Below are 17,726 nucleotides of genomic sequence, written 5' to 3' on the forward strand. Positions count from 1 at the left end.
CATGACCCAAGCCAAAATCTAGAGTCAGCTGCTTGACAGACTGAGCCACCCAGGCGCCTCAATGGTAACTTTTTTAAAAAGCAATAAGCATTGGCACCTCTCTGAGCCTACTTTGCCCCAAGCTATCCTGTTTTAGTTCTCATTTTTTCCAGCTTTCTTCTGGAGGAGGTGAAAGGTTTCAAATCAGAATCATCAGTGGGCCTGCTTCCTCTGGCGAAAACAAAACCTTTTAGATGGGTATGTACCTGGCAAATACATTTAGAAACTATCTGAGATGAAACTTACAGTGTATCTCTTTGAAGCTAGCCCCTGAAACTGGTCCCAGTTTTTACCTGGAGGCATCTTTACTTTGCTGTACCAAGAAAAACATTCTTGTTTCCTCTGCAGCTAATTTGTAAGGCTCTGTTTCGGCAATAGTGCCTTTATTCACCCCAGGCTACAAGCTCTTTAGGTCCTTCTGATGATGTCATCATGTCATCATGTGCATTTCTTGGATCTTTCTACTTCCTCTGACATTAACCAGGAAAATATTACCAGCCGTTAGCTTTCAGCCGTGGGCTTGCGGTGCCTTGCTGTGACCCGTGCTGTTGCTCTATTAACAAGCAGACCAAATGGGCCTGAAAACATTCGATTCAGAGACTGAAAAAGTCTACCAGAATCATAAAGACAATGACAAAGGCATATTTAGATTTGTTTCACCAAGGAGAACCCTCTTCTGGCCCAGTAGAACAGACTGTTAGAGGACCCAGGCCAGAGAATAATTGAGGGGCAAGTACAAAATGCCTGGCATCTGCCATAATGATAAAATACGCAAAGGTGTTTATATTATCTTTCAAGAAGCAGTTTTACCACTAATGATTTTTGAATATTCATTTTGCTTGAGAGGCTACATAACCTTAAAACAGTCTCTCAAGGGACGCCTGGGCGGCTCAGTTGGTTAAGCATCTGCCTCCGGCTCAGGTCATGATCCTGGGGTCCTGGGATCGGGCTCCCTGGTCAGCGGGGAGCCTGCTTCCCCCTCTGCTCCTACCCCTGCTCGTGCTTATTCTGTCTCTCACAAATAAATAAATAAAATCTTGTAAAAAAAAAAAAGTGTCTCAGATTAATGAACTTAGTAATTATTCTTGGTACTTTCTAATACTAAGTTATAACTGTTGTTTATTGTTCCTGTCCTATAATTATGAAATACCATATTTATATCAGGAATCAGCAAATGTTTTCGCAGAGGACCAGGCTTTATGTAGATACTTAGATAACCGTGTTCAGCTGTAAAAAACTTTCCTCAGCTGGCAAGCTGTGGTTGGCCAACTCTGGTCGTTATGATCACCTGGTAAGTTTTGTCCAATAGCTCTCCCCTCACACACAGTTCGACCATTATTAATCCTCTACTGTTTGCCAGACTTCAGGAATGTAAAAATTGTAAAGACAGTTCATTTTCTGAAAGATCGCACAGTCTCGGGAGGAAGAAAAGTATACAGACCACTTACTAGAGGTGTTTACTAGTGTGTAGTGCAGTGCATGCCGTCAGCGGTGTTCAGAGGCACTGGGCCTGGGGAGGGCTGTGTGGAGAACACGGTCTGGTGACGAGCCGCAGACACACCTAATCAGCAGAGGGAGGACAGTGCATTCCAGGAAGGGCAATACTATCTGTCCCTTAATGTAATACAATGGTTTTGTTTTGTTTCTTATCTCAGTGTAAGATCTCTATTCAAGGATCGTTACATGGATAACTTCAGCTTAGTAACTACAAAGTACTCCGCTAGGAATTCTGAGGAAGAGCCCATTATTCAGTAATTACATAGCAAAATAGGACGATGTTTAAGGACCTTGACCTCTGCTTTTTGCTTTTTTTTTTTTTTTTTTTTAATTTTAGAGCAGGGGGCGGGGCAGAGGAAGAGAGAGAATCCTAAGCAGGCTCCATGCCCAGCACAGAGCCTGATGCTGGGCTCGATCTCACAACTCTGAGACCACAACCTGAGCCAAAACCAGCAGTTAGATGCTTAATCGACTGAGCCACCCAGGTGCCCCTCTGCGTTTTCTGAATGTGTTATTTTACTTTCATAGACACTGATCACCAGATAATTTAGATCTAAAACAAACATGTAAGCAACGAGGTTAACATACATTATTATGTAAGTGGGAGGGTTACCTAAGGTTTAGTGAACTAGGATTCCTGAGCACCGTATTCCATTCCCAGATTTGTCACTGACTAGTTTCGAGCAAAATCTGTAGTCTCTACTCATCTTTAAAACCTACAACTTAGAATCTATTAATTCATCTGTAACAGGACAGGGTTGAAGTAGGTGATTTCTGAGGCCCCTTCCAGTTGTAGATACTGTAACTTTAATTAGAGTGCATGTCAGTAGATACTTTTTTCCCCTGTGGAAATCTTAACTTGATTTGTCCAAGTCTCAGACTCTCACTTATTTGAATTCCCATCAATCTCAAAGGCCTTGAACTGTGGTAACTATGAAGTCATGTACCATATGCCAAACAAGAAAAAGAAGGGGGGGGGGTTTGGTGTCCTTGAAGTGATAGAGTGCCCAGACGTCATACCCTCTGGAGAGGGAGTACCGCACAAGTTCTGAAAGGAGACTGGCTACATTCAGATCCTGGCTCTGCCACATTCTGGCTTTGTAGCTTTGGGCAGGTTCCTCAGACTCTCTGCATCTGTTTCCTCAGCTGCAGAATGGGAATAATAGAGGGCCCACTTCACAGGATTGTTATTATAAGTATTAAATACATTCATAGTTGTAAATGTCTTAGAATTGTGTTTGGCAAAAATAAGCACTCAAAGTATGTCAGTTATTATTATCAAACAGATAACTGTATATAAGTCCATTTATAAAATTTGATATTAAGACCATTAAAATTTTAAAATAAATGATAATGCCATTGGAAATTGCTCAAATATGATGGTGAACAAAAAAACACAGGTAAAAAAAAACTATATGTGGTATGCTTAAAATTGCCATAAAGTTGCGTATGAATAGAGCATATCCTGGCAGGAATCACACCAAAATATTTGTATGTTTGGTAGCTGGTCTGAAAAAAGAGCCCCTAATGAATTATGCCTCCCAGACTTCACACCCTTCTGTTTTCTTTTCCTTAAAAACGAGCTGGCCCCGTCTAATCAGTAAAATACAGCAGAAGTGACCCCGTGAGACTTCTAGAGCTATGTCGTAAGAGTCCCTGGAGGTTTTACTTCAGTATTTTGGGGCGAGTCCAGCTCATCCCGAGACTGGCACGCTGTGGTAAAGCCCCAGGCTGGCTGAGTAGAAAGGTGCTTCGCCAGCACTCGTGCTTCCTGCCATCCCAGCCCAGGTGCCAGCCAGCCAGTGAAGGAATCCTTAGATGATTCCAGACCCAGTAACATTTGACACACCCCAAGTGGGAGCCACACAGCTGAACGCTGAAGCCCGTCAACCCTCAAAACCACGAGATAGGGTAATATACTGCTGTTTTAAGTAAACCGTTGTGTGAGGTGGTTTTTTATACAGCAGTAGAAAACCCAGTACAATGAATGTTCTATACCAAGAATGTATCATTTAATAAAATCAATAATTTAATCTCTTTAAATAATGTTTTTTTCAACATCAGTGTAGTTTCAATGTTAAGACTATTTTTTTTAAGATTTTTTTTTAAATTTATTTATTCGACAGAGATAGAGACAGCCAGCGAGAGAGGGAACACAAGCAGAGGGAGTGGGAGAGGAAGAAGCAGGCTCATAGCAGAGGAGCCTGATGTGGGGCTCGATCCCATAACGCCGGGATCACGCCCTGAGCCGAAGGCAGACGCTTAACTGCTGTGCCACCCAGACGCCCCAAGAGTATTATGTTTTATATATGTTTTTAAGTTGTACATTTGGTAATTTTCAACCCACAAACTAACAAGAACAATACTTTAGCCACCCTAAATAAATGTATGTTTATTGGACTTTACACATGTAGCAAAGTACAGAGTGGTCCAGGAATTATATTTATTTGTGTAGAAATTCTCTATCAACTATTACAGAGAATCTCCTTTTTTCTAAGACCTATGTGTAAGATTTCTCTTAACAATGACAAACGGGGCATATTGAATTTTTTTTTTCTTATATTGGACTGCTCTCGTCTGGGAAATCTAAACCTATGGTTCTTAACTCCTCGGGCGCCCTATGTTCGCAGCCCCAGGAAGCTGATGTAAACCAGAGCATCCGGAGCTGCTCGGCTCTCTGAGACACGCACAGATACAGTGAGGAGCACAGTGTTGCAAACAGCATTAGGATTTCATTCACCCACTGAAGCCCATGTAGGTACTTTGTGTTAAGAATTCTGATCTGGGGGGGCACCTAGGGGGCTCAGTTGGTTGAGTGTCTGATTCTTGATTTTGGCTCAGGTCATAATCTCGGGGCCCTGGGATTGAGCCCTGTATCAGACTCCCTGCTCAGCAGTGAGTCTGCTTGTCTCCCTCTCCCTTTCCCCTCCCCCCACTCATGCACATTCTTTTCCCCCCCCCAAATGAATAAATAAATCTTAAAAAAAAAAAAGAATTCTGATCTGGGGCATTATTATTCCTCAAGACCCCTCAAGCAGTAATGCTGAGCATTACACATAGATCCTGTGTAGTTGTGTTTGCTCTATTAAAGAGATGTTACCACTTTCCTATTTTATCAAGTCTATAATTTCAAGTTTTATATTACAAAAGTACAATTTCTGCCAGAATAATTATCTGAACTAAAATGGCTCACTAATTTAAACTTTAGTATTTTTTCCCTTTTCTTTTTAATCGATGATGGAGTAACTGGCCAGGTGGCATTTTACAAAAACATACAGAGGATACACTGATGCAGGCCACATTTGCGTGGAACGTGTGGTGGAAAACGGAGTAACGCCTCATGAAAAGAACTGCTTCCCTAAATTCTGGGGGTCCTGGGACTCCATACCTAGCAGGGCTTTCCCGTTTGTATCAGACCCTGTGAGACCAGATACTGGACAAGTAACCCTTGGTGACTATAATCCTTGTGTGTGTTCGGAAGTGGAGTTCCTCCCAGTCAGTCATAGTTCTGCATACTTTTGGCTTTATGAGTAAGAAAAGATACTTCTGAAGACACAGGATGTTCCAACTAAAGTAATTAAGGAAACAGTGCACCCTTGTGATAAAATATAATCTCTACAATGAATGTTTCTTTGAAGACCAATTGGTCTTTTGAAGAAACCTCAAATGTTTTTGATTTGAGGTTAATGGGAGGAAAACATCTCAAAAGACTTAATTTTTTATCTGTTGTAACCTGTAGGTATTTCAGCAACTGGTTTTTACTGTCTCAGTTTCTAAGTAGCTCACATTTAAAGTATGTGAGAAGTCGGAAGTGCTATGTAAGATTTGTCTTAAATACGAGATTATTTTAATTTTATTTAAACCATTCAAAAGATTTATATTAACATAAGCTATACATGTATTTATGTTTTGTAAATATATATACAGTAGAAACCTTTGAGTTATTCTTTGGAGATAAAAACAATTTAGAGCTGTTTACTTTTCAGATATTTCTAGAAGCATTTGTGAATTTTTTCTCATTATATCTTGAATCGCATAGATGGAATAATTGGAATTGTGACACTTTTCCTAAGCATCTTGTTCTGGTTCTCTGTTGCTCCATGAGAAACCGCCACAAAACATAGTAGCGTGAAGCCAGTTTGTTATTGTCAATGATATTCTGGACTGAGTCAGGTGCTTTGCACCTGGGGTCTCCCGGGTGGTCGCAGGAATGCAGTCATCGGAAGGCTTGACTAGGCTGGATGTGTAAGGGGACGCACTCACAGTTCTGGGAGTTAGAGCACCTACACTTAAGTTCATCTGACTTGCTCCTCCCAGCGTGGTGGTCTCAGATTGGTTGCACCTTTTACATGACACCAGCTTCCAAGAGACAGAAAATTAGCGTTTCCTGGCCAGTTAAGGGCCACACCTGGAACTAACACAGTGTCACTTGTTCCACATTCTCTTGGTCAAAGCAATAAAAGGCTTGCCCACATTCAAAGGATTGGCATGGTTGACCCCCAACTCCGGACATGTGTGAAGTAGGAAAGACTTCTACAGCCATTAGTGGCAAACCTGGAATTCAGACTTAGGTCAGTCTAACTCCAATGCATGGGCTTTTCTGCTTTGCCTGCAAAATTACTACACCCATGATTAATAAATGGAAAAGAATGTAAAATAATACTGTGAAAAAAATCCCATCAGATATTCACCCTTGAATATATCTTTCCATTATAAGAAATAAAAATAATTTTTAAAAACTTAAAACCTTGTTAGTTTAGATTTATTTTAACATAAGATACAGGTTTGAGAATTTTCATCAGGTAACATTAAACATGCTTACTCTGATTTTGCACTTTTAGCCAAAATAGTGAGGATCGAGTTCTTTTATGAGGAAAAGGATTTTTTAAAAGTATGTGGTTTTATAAGGGTTTTCTACAGCAGTCATACTTAAAGTGTGGTCCTTAGACTATCAGCTGGTGTAGGAAATTGTTAGAAATGCACATTTTCAAACTCCACCCAAACATACAGAATCAGAAACTCCAGGAGTGTTTCGACTAGCCTTCTGGGTGATTCTAACATACCCTAAAGTTTGAGAATCACTACCCTACAGAAGTCCTGAAAGAACTGAAAGATTCTTAAAATCACTTTTTGCGAGATTATATACATAAAGCAGAGAGATAATGTGTCAGAGGAGGAGAGACGCTGTGGAAATGGGTGTTCATTGTGACTAAAGTTCGCAGACTGTGACATCACCTTGGAGGTGTAGGTGCAGNCAATAAATAAATAAAATCTTGAAAAAAATTCATTCTCTCATCTCTTACAGCAAGTACATTTAAACAATTTAGAGCTAAACATTTTAGCTATCCACTAGCAGACTGTTCTATAACTTGTAAAGGTTGTAAACATTTCAGTCTCTCCTGTATTATGTTCTGCATTGGAAACAACAACAGACCTTAATTGGAGTCTGANGGGGTAGACTAAGATTACAATGGTCCCTCTCCGCCCCCTATTTCAAAGGTTTGCCAGTGTCTGATTGGCCAGGTGTGAATCTTCGGAGCCTATCGGGGATCTCTAGGGTGGGGCACAGGAATTGATGGTTGTTTCACCTGCTCCACAGGCATCGTTGTGCTCCCAGGTTTGGGAATCACAGATTCAGGCATTGTAACTGATGACCTCCTCTATTCCCCTATCAGGTCAAATGCACCAACTTTCTCTTTATCAGACAAGGTCTGATTCAGTGTTCATGCCTGCGTGTGACATCACACATCAACAGCAATTAATATGTATTGATTGCCTATTATGTACAAGACTCTATGTTAGGTGATAAAGTAATGTAAAATTAAGAAGCCCTTGTTCTCTGAGAGCCTATGAGGTACAATGAGGCAGGCAGGATATACAGATAATAATAGCAAGAGTTCTAGTATTTAGATCTTAGAGCAATAATCCTTAAAATTACTTGGGGAGTTTTTAAAGAATACCAATGTCATCACCCAGCCCAGGCCAATTAAATCAGAATCTTTTGAGTAGGGCACAGATACACAGATAGAAGTCAAATACTGTTAAAATATAAATTTTATAAATTATGTTTTTCAATATATTATATACTTCATTTTCCAATTCTTTTGTGTTGTCCTTTTATATCTAACATGTAGATTTTTCACTTTACTCAATCTAAATATTCTAGATTTCTTTATTTACGAATATATTAGATAGAAACCATATAGGGACCATAAACAGGAAATCTATCCTAATATTAAATTTGTTTCATCTTTTGCCCTCTGTAAATAAAAGTAATTTAGAACATACTTAACCAATTGATTACCTCTCTCATCCTTCAAAAAATATTTTAGTATTTCTTGGCCCAAAGTAAAGTATGTATATGTATATTTCAGAAAATTCGGGGCTCCTGGGTGGCACAGCGGTTAGGCGTCTGCCTTCAGCTCAGGGCGTGATCCCAGTGTTATGGGATCGAGCCCCACATCAGGCTCTTCCACTATGAGCCTGCTTCTTCCTCTCCCACTCCCCCTGCTTGTGTTCCCTCTCTCGCTGGCTGTCTCTATCTTTGTCCAATAAATAAATAAAATCTTGAAAAAAATTCATTCTCTCATCTCTTACAGCAAGTACATTTAAACAATTTAGAGCTAAACATTTTAGCTATCCACTAGCAGACTGTTCTATAACTTGTAAAGGTTGTAAACATTTCAGTCTCTCCTGTATTATGTTCTGCATTGGAAACAACAACAGACCTTAATTGGAGTCTGATGGTGGAGGTGTTGGCATCCTGGCATCTCTAATCCCCTTGGCCAAGAGCTTTGAAAACTCCAGCCACAGAATCACACAAAAACTAGTGACACGGTTAACAAGAAAAATGCCTGCTTATTCCGTGATGATAGAAAGAGTGATGTAGCACAATTGTCTGTTAAAATTAAAAAGTAAATTTTTAATATTCAAATTGTACTTTTTTTTTTTTTTAACCACAAGAGGTCCTTAAATCCTCAGTCACGTGTGATACGTGCAGGCCATTTTATGTGCATATCAGATCATTCCAGCACTTTGCTATTATTTTCATGACTCTATATTAACCAGTTTTTTAATGTAAAGAGAGGTAAACTTCTGTTCTTTAGTACTAGCTTTTTTAAAAATGTACTTTTAATCCCATCTGGATATAGAAAATACCAGCGTCTAAGGATATAAGATGGGTGGAAAGGCCAGGAAAATGAGTTGCACAAAGTGGCCGTGAAAGAGAATTCCTTTGAAGTTAAGTGACAACACAAGCTACTTTGTGAGTTGACAGCAAAAAAGACCGCCCCTTTCTTTCTTCCATAGGTCTAAACTCCCTGTCTTGTCCAGTCAATGTTAACCTATCAGTATAAGAATATAATTAAACAGGATTATTTTTTTCAATAAGGGTAGGGAAAAAACGAAAGGTACTCTCAATAGGATGACTTCGACAGGGCATGGATAATATCGTTTGTTGTCACAGGTTGTATGTTACAATTCATCTTGTTACTTTGACTTTAAGTAAACATAAATATTCCTGTGTCTGCCCCCACACTGATTTAAGTAGTCATTCATTGAATGACTGCTCCGTGCCAAGCAGAAAGACAGGCTCCCTACCTTTAGGAGTTTACAGGCACTGCAGGGAGATAATTTGATGGACAGTTATAATCCAGTGTAGTATGTTCAGCCTAACTCCTTTGATTTAGTAGCTTGATTTATTTCAGTAAAAATATGAGAGTGTATTATAGACAAGAATACTATAAACTTCAAAATTGCTAAGAGACTCAATCTTAATTGTTCTCAACACAAAAAAAGAAACTTACATGACATGATAGAGGTATTAGCTAACACTAGGGTAGTAATCATATTGCAATATATAAATTTAGCAAAGCAGCACATCGTACATCTTAAACTTACACAGTGCTGTAGGTCAGTTATATCTCAATAAAAATAAATTTTAAAAAAGATGAGTGTGTACTTGTGTAATTATATCCATTTCTTTAATGATTTGAGGTTACAAGAGAATGAAAATATATTCCCCAACAACAGTTGGTGATCGTTTATAATAAGAGCAACCCGTAGTCTGCCATTGGGTATCTGTTTGTACAGGACTTGGCTATTTTAGTTTGTTCATTCTAATCTGGCTTGTGAACAAAATGAAGACACCCATACCATTGCCTCAGGGAGTAATGTTCTCCTACTAAAGTATTATGTTTGCACTCTTTTGAATTAAGCTTATTAAAGAAAACGAGTAAAACTAATGTAGGCAAGAAATTTCAAAAACAGTATGTAAATGCATGTGCTTTATTTTTGTACTCATTTGGAAATGGATTCGTTTTGTAGCAGTCATTTATATTTTGATCACTAGGTGGCACTAAACACATAGCTATGGAAAACAGCCTTTTTCTCAGCTGTTGGTTCTGAATACCCTTAATATGTGTTTTCAGCGTTATATACCACAAATCTTTTGTTATCCATCCCATAATATTTCTGTTGCTGCAAAAGCTTTTTCTGGTGAAAGAATCTCACCTATGACTCCCTTAGGTATAATACATTCTGAGAGAGACACAGCCTCTGCCATTTACTTTGATAGCTAAGAATAGAATAGTTTGATAAGTGACTATTTGATTTTATTATTTTCTCTTTCTTAAATGAGCCCTTTCTTACTAGTACCTTCTCTTCTCTGAAAAACATTTTTTAAGGGTCGCTACAGAGTTGTATGATTGTAAGAGATCCTGGGAATTTATTCAGTGTTCCTGTAGGGCGAAATACAAGAAGAGCGTGGACTGTGTTTTTGTTCTCGGTCTCCCGATGTATGCATATTATTCTTACATTGTAACATGGTTTTTTTCTTTTGTTATTTTTTGGTCTGGTTGTGATTAATACTTGCAGTACACCCTGTTCTGAATACAGATGCTGTAGGCTGCAAATAATAGATATCCTTGATATTTAAGGTGTTCTTAAATTGAATTATGTGACCAGAAGTCCACAGTTGGGGCCGTGTCTTCAGCAGTGGCTAGTTAATTCAGTGTCCTAATTAGAGATCTAATGATATCATCGGGGGACCCAGGTTCCTTTCAGATTTCCCCTTGGCCATGCTGGGTCTGTCAGGCTTGTGCTTTGTGCTGGGGATAGCGGCTGCGGCTCTAGGGAGGATGTGTAAGCGAAGTCCAGTGTGGAGGAGGGGGTGAATACTCCGCTATGTGGATTTCTTCTCTGCGGTGTGTGCATGACTCCAGAGACCCCCAGCAGAGCTGTCAGGTCCCGTTGGCCGGGCCTGGGTCTCTAGCACTTCCTAAGCAATCCACTGCAGGGGGCAGGAATTCCCCTGATGGAGACCCATGCCCTCCCTGAGCACTCAGGCCCTCGGAGGAGGATGAAACCTCAAAGAAAATCAGTATCTCCAGCAGAGAAAAAGGGGGGTGGATCGGGGCAAGCAGACAGTGGGGTTCGCTACCATTCCTGGTTTTGTTGCATTTTGTCTTTTTGCTTAGAGACTCTTCTGTCTCCCGCTTTCTTGAGGTGTTACTTTCATATCTGTTATGTGAAGTGCGTGAGATTGTCCAGCATTACAGGCATAGCTCATATCTGTGGCAGAGCTCAACGCTCATTACAAGCTCTTTCTCCTGTGGTTTTGTTTATGCTTGTGTCCTTTTCTTAGCAGTTTAAAGAAAGTAGGAACTTGGGTTCTCTTCATCTGCTTATGAGTGCTAGCCCCCAGAGACAGTATCTCTGAAGTACTTTATGAATCTAGTAGCATTTCAGTCAAACCTGCAGTCGTCTGCTAAGTACACACAACTTTCAAGGCACACTGTCAGGCAGCGTGGGTGCGTCTGACCAGAACTTTGGAGATATTGGCACCATCTGCCTCAGAGCTCAGACTGACCCCTTGGAGTCTCCAAAGACTCAGCAGGGCAGAGCCAGCAGGCCCACCTCAGGGATGAGAAGCCCTTCCACTTTTTTGCTGTCCACGGCAGTACCTTCTAGCCTTTTCTACCTGGTTTTTCTGTTTGACATCCCAGCACCTCTAAAAGGCTGTAATAGACGGGCCTTCTAATCTGTGTTCCCTCTGAAACTCTTCTGTGACTCTGAGGAACCCAACTCCCCTCTCTGTTGCTTCACACCAACACATTTCTGGTGCGTTATTTGAATATTTATTCGTCATTTGTATTCAGCAAATATGTGTTGAATGATTGAAAGAATATTTATTCATTGACATTTCAAATGCAAGGAGGTTTTCTCTGATTTAAAACTGATCATATTGTGTTTATAAATGTTATCTGATTTAACAGTTTATCCGTTCCTATCAGATAACCAGCAGACATTGTCAACTGGCATTTTCAGTCATCATATTCTTAAGAACAGGAAGTATTCTTAAGCAGTTAATAATGGCATCATTGTTATGTCTGAACCAAGTTTTTATCCTTTTAATTTTATCTATAGCTTTGAGAGAGATGAACTTCTTTGAGAAATCACTGAGTCAAAAAACAAAGAAAAAATCTCCTTGACATTTTTATTTTTCAGAAAACTGTGGAATATATTTTCCAGAAATAAAAAGAGATCCAGGCAGATATTTACACACTTGCCCTGAATCTGTGAAAAAGTGGCTTCAACAGCTAAAGAATGCTGGGAAAATTCTTTTGTTAATTACAAGTTCTCACAGTGATTACTGTCGACTTCTCTGTGAATATATTCTTGGGTAAGTGATGAGTCGTTCCATTTTCGTGGTCTTAGAAAATACTGATGACGCATGAGGCCAGTGCTGCTTTAAAAGTGCTCGCCCGGAACCATATCCTTATATTACAGAACGCTGAGTGACCAGTGGTTGTTTCTCAACATCTGCTGATGGCAACACCCCCAAAGTATAGTTTAGCAAAGAAGTATTACTGGGGCCAGTGTGCTTGTAGCCCGCCGATGGTCTGAACTTAGAGGTTCTGAAAGGTTGATGGACAGCATGTCCTTCAATCAGTGCCCCATGAATTCAGTTTCTCAGCTTTGGATGATCACTGAGGGACACTGAGTTGTAGATTACACTCCCTGACACCTGCCTGAAGGACCGCCCCTCTGGCCCTTTCTGTGCGGAGCTGTGTACTTCACCATTCAGCACAGCCAGGGATGAGACTGACACCGTGAAAATTGAGACAGTATAAATGCGCAGACTTCAGACAGACATGGGTTTAAGTCCGAACTTGCAACTTCCTCTGAGCCCTGAGGTATGTTCTTTAACCGCTCTCATCCTCGATTTCATCATCTTAAAAGTGGGACAGTCATACCTCATAGTTGTGAGCAGGGAGTTTAAATACGGTAGCACAGGTAAAGTACTCGAGTAGTTGGTAAGTTTCAGTAAGTGTCTATTTATGTCATTCTTGTGAGCAATACCTGGGAATATCCATGGTCAGAGCCTGATTATAAAATGGGCTGTTAGATCTCCCCCAGTGTTCCCTCAGATTTCAGCAAATACTGAATTGCTGAGTATGAAGCAAATTTCACCCTCCACACTGACCTCTGGCTGACTTCTCTAGCCCCCTCATGTCCATGTTCGTCAGCACATGTGGGTTTAGACTGGTCTGCGGCATATTTACGATCTACCAGATTTTCTGCTTTCTGAATAGTACATAGGCCTGGGATCCTTGCAGTGAATTAAGGCAGGAGTCCTGGATGCCTTGCACGGTCCCTCTTAGACCGTGAGACTCTATTTGCTGTCCTCATAGTGGGACCGTGCTTCAGAATAAGCACTCTTACTTTCTTTTTCACTAGCATAGGTAACCTAACTTTTTCTTCCTACCTTAATTTCTCTTCAGTGTAGTTTAGATTTGTAAATATTACCTCCCCCAGTGCTGTAGTGAGTCCCGTCTTTCCTGTGACATCCTAAATGATCCCTAATGTAGTATTAAATACAGACTAAAAAACAATTATTGTTGTTCTCCAAAAATTACTACATTGTAACATTACACTGATTTTCAAAATAAGGTATCTTCTTCATATTTGAACACTCTAAAAGATGTCACCTGACTTGATGTAATGGTAGCTTTCTGTAGGATCCATGTAACATACGAAATTATTAATAACTTCATGCTAATAAATCCAAAGTTTAGGCCCCACATTTGAAGACCTAGTTCGTGAACATTTTTGTTGTTAGAAGCTATTGAATTCATTCACTATAACTATTACCATCATGAGAAGGCCAGCTTAGCACCCAGTTAATGAGTTAATGTTCATTTTTCCCCCCTATGTTTATATTTACTTCAAGGTGTTGTCAGGAAGAGTAGTGCTCAATCACCATCTATTTCCACATACAAAATATATAGAAAGCACGTAAAAGTTAATCAAAAGTTAAGAAATGATTCTGTGGTCAGGTAGGTAAAGATTAAGTTCTGTTTTATATGGGACTTATCCTAATTCCTTAAAATTAAGACAAATATTGTTGCTTTTTAGGAATGATTTTACAGATCTTTTTGACATCGTGATTACAAATGCATTGAAGCCTGGTTTCTTCTCTCATTTACCAAGTCAGAGACCTTTCTGGACACTTGGTAAGTTGACATTTTGTTTCTTCCTTCTCTTATTTAAGATTTGTTCATTCATTTACTTAATAAATACCTGTTGGCTGACAGCTATGTGCAAAGTACTATGTTAAGTACAACAAGGGGTATAAAAGTGATACCAAGTCTTCTTTCCCCTGATAGGAATACATTAACACATAAAGCAAGTCAGTAAATGCATGGGGATGATTACAGGCCACAGACCGTGTTAGCTGTCATGAAAGAAGCAACTTCCTGATGAGGTAAACCAGGAGGACACCTTAGATCGGTTGACCAGGGAAGGCCTATCCAAAAAGGTCAGGAAGGGTGACCTACCAGGCAGGACCTGAGGGACAGGTAATGAGAAGTGCAGAGGAAGAGTGTCACTGTCAGCAGGACAAACGTGCACAGGCCCAGTGTGGGAGTAGTTTCAGTGAGTTCCAATGACAGAGAAGAGCCCAGTGATTCATGGGGAGAGGGGAGAGAAAGTTGGGGAGGCAGGCAGCCTCATACATTCTGGAAATGGTTTTGAGTTTTATTCCACAGGCTATGTGAAGCTATTCAGTTGAGGTGTAAGAGTAACATGGAGAGCTCTTTGGCTGTGCGGTGGGGAATGGATCGAATGTGGGAAGATGGGCACTGAGTGTCCCAAGTGAGAGCCTGTGGTGGTTTGGTCTGAGGAGGTAGCAGTAGAGATGGAGGGCAGTAGACATATTTAAGATGCATCGTGGAGACGGAAAACAGGACTTGGTGATGCTTTCAGAAGCAGAAGATGAAAAGAATAATCAAAAATGACTTGTTGATTTTTCTTTTTTCTGAATGGAGCAAATGGGTGCATGGTGGTACCACCTAGAGCCATGAGGAAAAATACAGAGGAAAGTTTTTATGGGGTGGGGGTTATAGCTATTAAGAAGTCATTTTTTAACATATTAATCTTGAAATGCCTATAAGTTATTCAGCTGGGACTAACAATTAGGAAATTGTATAAAGGAGCATGGAGTCCAAGGGAACAGCTTTAGGCTCAGGGTATAAATTTGGGAGAGTCATCAGCGCGTAGGATATGTTAAAGCCATGGGCTTGTATGAGATCAAATGCAGAGAGAATGATGGAGATAGAAACCAGATTGTAGGTAGGTACTTCCACATGACAGTTTTTAAACAGTTCATTCTTCTATCTCTCTTTTTTTTTTTTAAAGATTTTATTTATTTGACAGAGACAGACACAGCTAGTGAGAGAGGGAACACAAGCATGGGGAGTGGGAGAGGAAGAAGCAGGCTCATAGCGGAGGAGCCTGATGNTCTTCTATCTCTCTTTTTTTTTTTTAAAGATTTTATTTATTTGACAGAGACAGACACAGCTAGTGAGAGAGGGAACACAAGCATGGGGAGTGGGAGAGGAAGAAGCAGGCTCATAGCGGAGGAGCCTGATGTGGGGCTCGATCCCATAACGCCGGGATCATGCCCTGAGCCGAAGGCAGACGCCTAACAACTGCGCCACCCAGGCGCCCCTCATCCTTCTATCTCTTGATACTTTTCGATTAAACAGCTATAGTGCAAAAAATGCAGTAACTTGTTAGCGTAAGTTCATGCATTTGTGGTCTCCATATGTTAAAAAAATTGGCATACTTTTAAAGTGCATTGTTTTCCATTACTGGTGTGTGTGTGTGTGAAATTTTAATAAAAATCTCAGTGGAACATGGGGCACCTGGCTGGCTCCATCCGTAGAGCATGTGACTCTCAATCNCATGTGACTTTCAATCTCAGGGTTGTGAGTTCAAGCCATGCATTGGGTGTAGAGATTACTTGAAAATAAAATCTTTAAAAAAAATCTTTGTGGAACAGTTTAAGGACGACTATAGATACAGAACAGGTATAGATTTTCTTGGAAGAAAATATGAAAATCCCGCAGATAAAAATAAAAACAAACATTTGTGGAGTAGTTACGTATTTAAATACAAACTTGTGAGGGGGAGAAATAGTTTTTTTGTTTAACACAAAGAGTATTATTTGAATCCCCAATAACGGGTTATTTCCTAACATCAAGGATTTATAGGAGACATTAAACCAATGTATAAAAAATATCATCACTCTCTCCCTTTCTGCTAGACCAGGGTTTCCTCACTTTAGCACTTCTGAGATTTGGGGTCAGAGAGTTCTCTGTTAGTGGTAGCAGGGGTGCCGTTCTGCGGGTTGTGGGCTGCTTAGCAGCACCCCTAGCCTCTTACCACCAGATGCCAGTAGCATCCCACATCCCAAGTTGTGACATCCAAAAATGTCTCCAGACATTGCCAAATTTGCCCTGAGGAGCAAAACTGCCACAGCTGAAAACTGTCAATACCCTTTTCATGGATATACATGCATATTCTCGTATCTTCAGTTTAAAAAAACATAAAATATGCCCTGATCCTACATTGTCTTCCAGCTAAAACCTCGCTCTCTGACTACCTTCACAGCTAAAATTCTAGAAGAGTTTGTCTACAGTCACTGGTTCCACTGCCTCCAGTGAACTCTTCAAAACACTGTAAACATGCCGGCCACCTTGTATTCTTAATGGTCATTACTTGACTGCCCATGGACTTGCCCTCAGCGACAGACCATCAGTCCCTTCCCCCCTCACAGGCGGTGCGGTGTGCGTCACGTCCTGTTGAAACCGCCTCATCTCTGCTCTCTGCTCCAAATATGTGGGATTTCATGCTTTTCGTGTAGATCCATTGAAAAGCCTGCCTCCATTTTTTTCACATCCAGAAGTGATTAGACTAGAAGATCTCTAAAGTTCTTTCCAGCTCTAATTTTCTGGGCCTCTGATTTAAAATATTTCAGTGGAAGATACAATGAATCCTGCAGTTTTTAGAGTTAACACAAAATACTTTATTCCCATTTTGAGGGCAGTAAGATTGCCAGAGCTGTTATTAAGAAGAGGATCATATTAACATGAAGGAACCTCTCATTCATGGTGTTCTATTGGAGTGTTCATTTGGGGGCCAATTCTGATTCTTTGCCTACCTCTAATTGCTCTGTTTCCACTGCTGGTTTCCCTTCACCTTTCTCTCTCTCTACTAAAATGTTTTATTGCAGTAAAATATTTATTGTGCTCAAAATCAATACAAAGTAAGTTATCAAAATATTTTCATACAAATGAAACTGTGTAGTTAAATAACAGCTATGAGTAAACAGCATTAGCACAAATTCAGCTTCTAAATCAATATGTAGTTTTCTGAGAATTGTTAACAATAGTAAAGGAAGGAATTGTTGATCATCGTTGTTGAATTCACTGATTTCCATAAAAAAAAAGTCTTCCATTATGTTTAAAACAAATAATTTATTCCTTTGAAGAGTAACCAGAGAAAAGTCTGATTTAGTCCTGTCTGAATACTGCAGTCCAGTGAACTTTATGATTAAACAGCGTATTTTCCAAACTTCACACCTATTTCTCTAACAGATTTTCCCTCAGTATTAGTGTCAAAGTGTAACATTTCATATATTAAAAACTATCTCCATTAGTTTTTAGTCAGTTTGGAACTCATATCCATTGTATTGTGTTTCTCTTTAAAGGCTAACATTCTCCAGCATTCCGTATTAACCCTCCTTTCTTCGGCCCTCGACCACTCTGATGGTTTCAACTATCACCTGTATACTAATGATTCCCAATTCCTTATCTCTGGGCGTCACTTCTCCCGGACTTACAGAG

At 40.0% G+C, this 17,726-nt stretch overlaps 1 protein-coding gene across 2 annotated transcripts in view; it reads left to right on the forward strand.

Annotated features, from left to right (window-relative positions):
• Positions 1-17,726, forward strand: part of NT5DC1 (5'-nucleotidase domain containing 1) — a 145,171-nt gene that overhangs the window by 98,597 nt on the left and 28,848 nt on the right. For both annotated transcript variants that reach the window (XM_034669019.1, XM_034669020.1), the window contains exons 7-8: positions 12,043-12,217; positions 13,954-14,051. In XM_034669019.1, coding sequence (XP_034524910.1) covers positions 12,043-12,217; positions 13,954-14,051 — 273 coding nt within the window. The remainder of the gene's footprint in view (positions 1-12,042; positions 12,218-13,953; positions 14,052-17,726) is intronic.

Source organism: Ailuropoda melanoleuca, chromosome 10 (genome assembly GCF_002007445.2).
Source record: "Ailuropoda melanoleuca isolate Jingjing chromosome 10, ASM200744v2, whole genome shotgun sequence".
Lineage (NCBI taxonomy): Eukaryota > Metazoa > Chordata > Mammalia > Carnivora > Ursidae > Ailuropoda > Ailuropoda melanoleuca.